The sequence below is a fragment of the Onychostruthus taczanowskii genome, unplaced genomic scaffold (genome assembly GCF_017590055.1).
Source record: "Onychostruthus taczanowskii isolate IOZ18803 unplaced genomic scaffold, ASM1759005v1 scaffold35, whole genome shotgun sequence".
NCBI classification, from domain to species: domain Eukaryota; kingdom Metazoa; phylum Chordata; class Aves; order Passeriformes; family Passeridae; genus Onychostruthus; species Onychostruthus taczanowskii.
The window spans coordinates 5,218,791-5,221,966 of record NW_024500905.1 but is presented as its reverse complement, the minus strand read 5'-3'; the positions used below and the strand labels follow the sequence as shown (position 1 = coordinate 5,221,966).

The window sequence follows — 3,176 nt, the reverse complement described above, 5'->3', positions numbered from 1 at the left end:
AGTGCTAGGAAGGAGTACTTGCTAGGCTTTGCAGGCCCCTACAGGCGTTGTGCATGAAATTTAGGCATTTCCTAAATTTGGTATCTGCTTGCGTTTTTCCATGATTTCAGGGAATACCATGGTTATAGTGCTCTTCTGATTTCCTGTGTCTGTAAGTTTTACTCCCATAATCCCTAGACAAAGCTCCTACTCCAAGATCTTAATTCATGTAGGCATTTTGTTAAGCCCAGCCCCTCACACATACACACACTCCCCCTCAGTACATTATTAACATTATATTCTTGATTCCCACTTGCTTCTATGTGACTTGAGTTTGCATTACAGGAAAACCATTTATTTGAGTCTGTCCTGAACTGGCTGGAAAATATAAATTTATATAAAATTAGTATATTTTTTTATATTATGCAGAGCTTTTTACATCATGTTTTGCCCATGAAATGAGCCAATGCATCTTACAAAACGTACAATGAGTTAGCAAGGGCAGGAAACATAAGATGAAGATGTTATGCTCAAAAGTATATCCTCTTCTGTCTCCGTCTCTCTGGGTGCCTCCCAGTGAACCCTGGCCAGCCCCGGGTCGGCAAACAGCGGGGGGGCAGCCCCGAAGTGACCGACAGCGGGGGGGACACTCTCTGGTGCCCCGAGGGTACTGAGGGCAGCTAGGCTAGTCGCCTTTGCAGCAGAAGAGACACTGGAGACATCAGTGGAGGGTAAAAGGCCGACTCTGAACAGGGGGCCAGTCCAAGGTTTATTTGGAGCTCCCCAGGGAGCCCCACACCTCAGGGTGCGCTGTGCTCAGAGCAAGGCAAAGGAGTCTCGAGGTTACATTTAAAGGGGGGGAGGAAACTGAGGGTAGATACATTTGCTGACCAATAAAGACCCTCCAGGGATACAGCCTTAGGGGATGGACATTTGGGATAGCGTATAACATCATCCTTGGAGGGCTGACCCCTGGCTTCGGGCTAATCACTCGACGGCTTTGACCGAAAGATCTGGATAGAAGGGATGGGATGCTGAGTGACTGACAGAGAGCCAGGGCGGGGATTTGGGGGATGATCTCAACACAGGAGAATGGTTACACAGGTAGAGGAAGGGGGTACAAAAAGGGGTACATCATCTGGGGAGAATAAGGGGGTACAAAATCCAACTATTACAAAGTATTACAAAGTATAAAAGCGCGCTGCAACACTCTTCCTTATCACACATTTTCAATTCTGGATTTAGATTTCTTTCCAAAGGATCAGGCATTGCCATTTACTACAGTAAGATTACATTACCATCAGTATTGTGAATAATCACTATTCCAAATCACATTCACTTTTTCATTTCTTAATGAAATGCACACAATCAAATGCAGGCTTTTAAGACACTATTTTTGAGACAGTCTATAATTCAAACTCTTCGCAGATTAATCCTTCTTGACCTTTTCAAGTCTCTTGTCTCATTTTTATAAGAAATAAAACTGCTTCTGTGTGGGAAGGAGACCTTTATAACCATCATCCAAAGCAGTGAAGTTTTGCAATAGGCAGCCTGTGTTTCCAAATTATCAACATTTTTCATTTTCTTTGTCCTTTGTAATTAATTTCTACTATCACCTTATTTCCCTTTGGTTCTATGTTTATCATACTTTCATTATCATATTCTGTTTTACATTAAAGTATTCATACAAAGATTTTCCTTAAATTTTAGCAACTCAGCATACAGATACTGTTACTGATATAATCTAGAAAACATATTGCAGTTAAAACTGATAATAGTTTATTTTAATAATGACAACTACAGATATCATGTTGCTGGTCTTCCCAAAGTTTGTGACTGCACCACTTCATTGTGCATTCACATGGATGCACTAAGCTAGAAAGGCAAGAGAAGCTCAGTCTTAATTTTGAAAGCATTTATGAGAGGCACTTCTTTCCTAAAATCATAAATCACTATAGGCAAAGCAAAGTGGCCATGAAGCCTAACAGGAATAGGTGTATTGACCTGCAATTTTACAACAGATTACCAGTAACACTGACAACTGTTATTTGCATTATATGTAGGGTTTTAATGTGTAGTTTCAATAAATAAAAGCAGCTTAAAAGAATGAGAGAAAAAAACTTTTTACCAGGGCTAGTAGTGTCATGACACAGGGCAGTGTTCGTTATGAGTGTGGTAAGACAGAGAAGTCGTCAATGTCCCATTCTTGGAAGTGACCCAGGGCTTTGAGCAACCAGGTCTGGTGGGTGGTATCAGTACTGTTGTCTGCAGCAGGAGGGGTTAGAACTCAATGATCTTGAAGGTCCCTTCCCACCACAACCACTGCGTGATTGCTGCCGCTGTGCATCATCAGGCTAGACTCATAGTTCAGCAAGTGTAAAAGCAATCAAATTAGAGTAAGGATTTGGCAGTAGGCTAACTGTAAGCCTGTTTCAGATGGCCTTTTAAGACAAGTAGATACATTTCGTTGGAAACAAGCAGCGGTCCATTGAATTAATTTTAGGTCGGGGTCAGAGGAAGGTTTAGTGTTCGTAAGGGTAAAAAAATGATCAAGAAAAAAACCCGCTCAGACCCAGAGGAGGCTGTGGGGTTGTGCAGTGCATTACAATTTATACTGTTCTAGACTCTTTCTCCTTTTGGTAGGTGAAGGGCACTGTGCTTTTGGCTACAATTAGGGTCATGGTATTTGTCTACAGGCTGTTAGAGGCTTTCCAGAAGCTGTAGCACCCAGCCTTCAGAACAACTCGTGGATAGTCTTTCTATCTCTCAGAGAACATGAGTCACTCTGGTCTATCCAAGCCTTCCCATTATAATAAAATTCCCATAACCTGACGGCGCTGTTCATCTCTCCGTTGACAACCCGGTTACCCGCCACCGCACAGCCCGGGGGGCTGCGGCCGGGGGCAGCTCATGGCAGCGGCGGCTCCGAGCCTCCTCGGCGGCCCAGGACGCAGCCCGGCCCGGCGGGCGGAGTCTGCTCCCGCCACCGCCTCCCGGCGCCCCCGGCCGGGCCTTCCGCCCGCGCCGGGCGGGATGCGGGGCGCTCGCAGGCGGCTCTGCTCCGCCCTGATCGTCGCGTACGGCCTCTTCTCCCTCTACGCGGCCTACACGGTGTTCCTGCGCCCGCGCCGCCCGGCCGCCCCTCGCTCGCACCGGGACCGCCGCGGCCCGCGAGGTGAGCGCGGTGGCGGGGCCGC

At 46.3% G+C, this 3,176-nt stretch overlaps 1 protein-coding gene across 1 annotated transcript in view; it reads left to right on the top strand.

Moving 5' to 3' along the window:
* The first annotated feature begins 2,979 nt into the window (after positions 1–2,979).
* Positions 2,980–3,176, top strand: part of RXYLT1 (ribitol xylosyltransferase 1) — an 11,159-nt gene continuing 10,962 nt past the window's right edge. Inside the window, exon 1 of the mRNA XM_041411329.1 lies at positions 2,980–3,154. Within this exon, the coding sequence (XP_041267263.1) occupies positions 3,013–3,154 (142 nt within the window). The 5' untranslated portion in view covers positions 2,980–3,012. The remainder of the gene's footprint in view (positions 3,155–3,176) is intronic.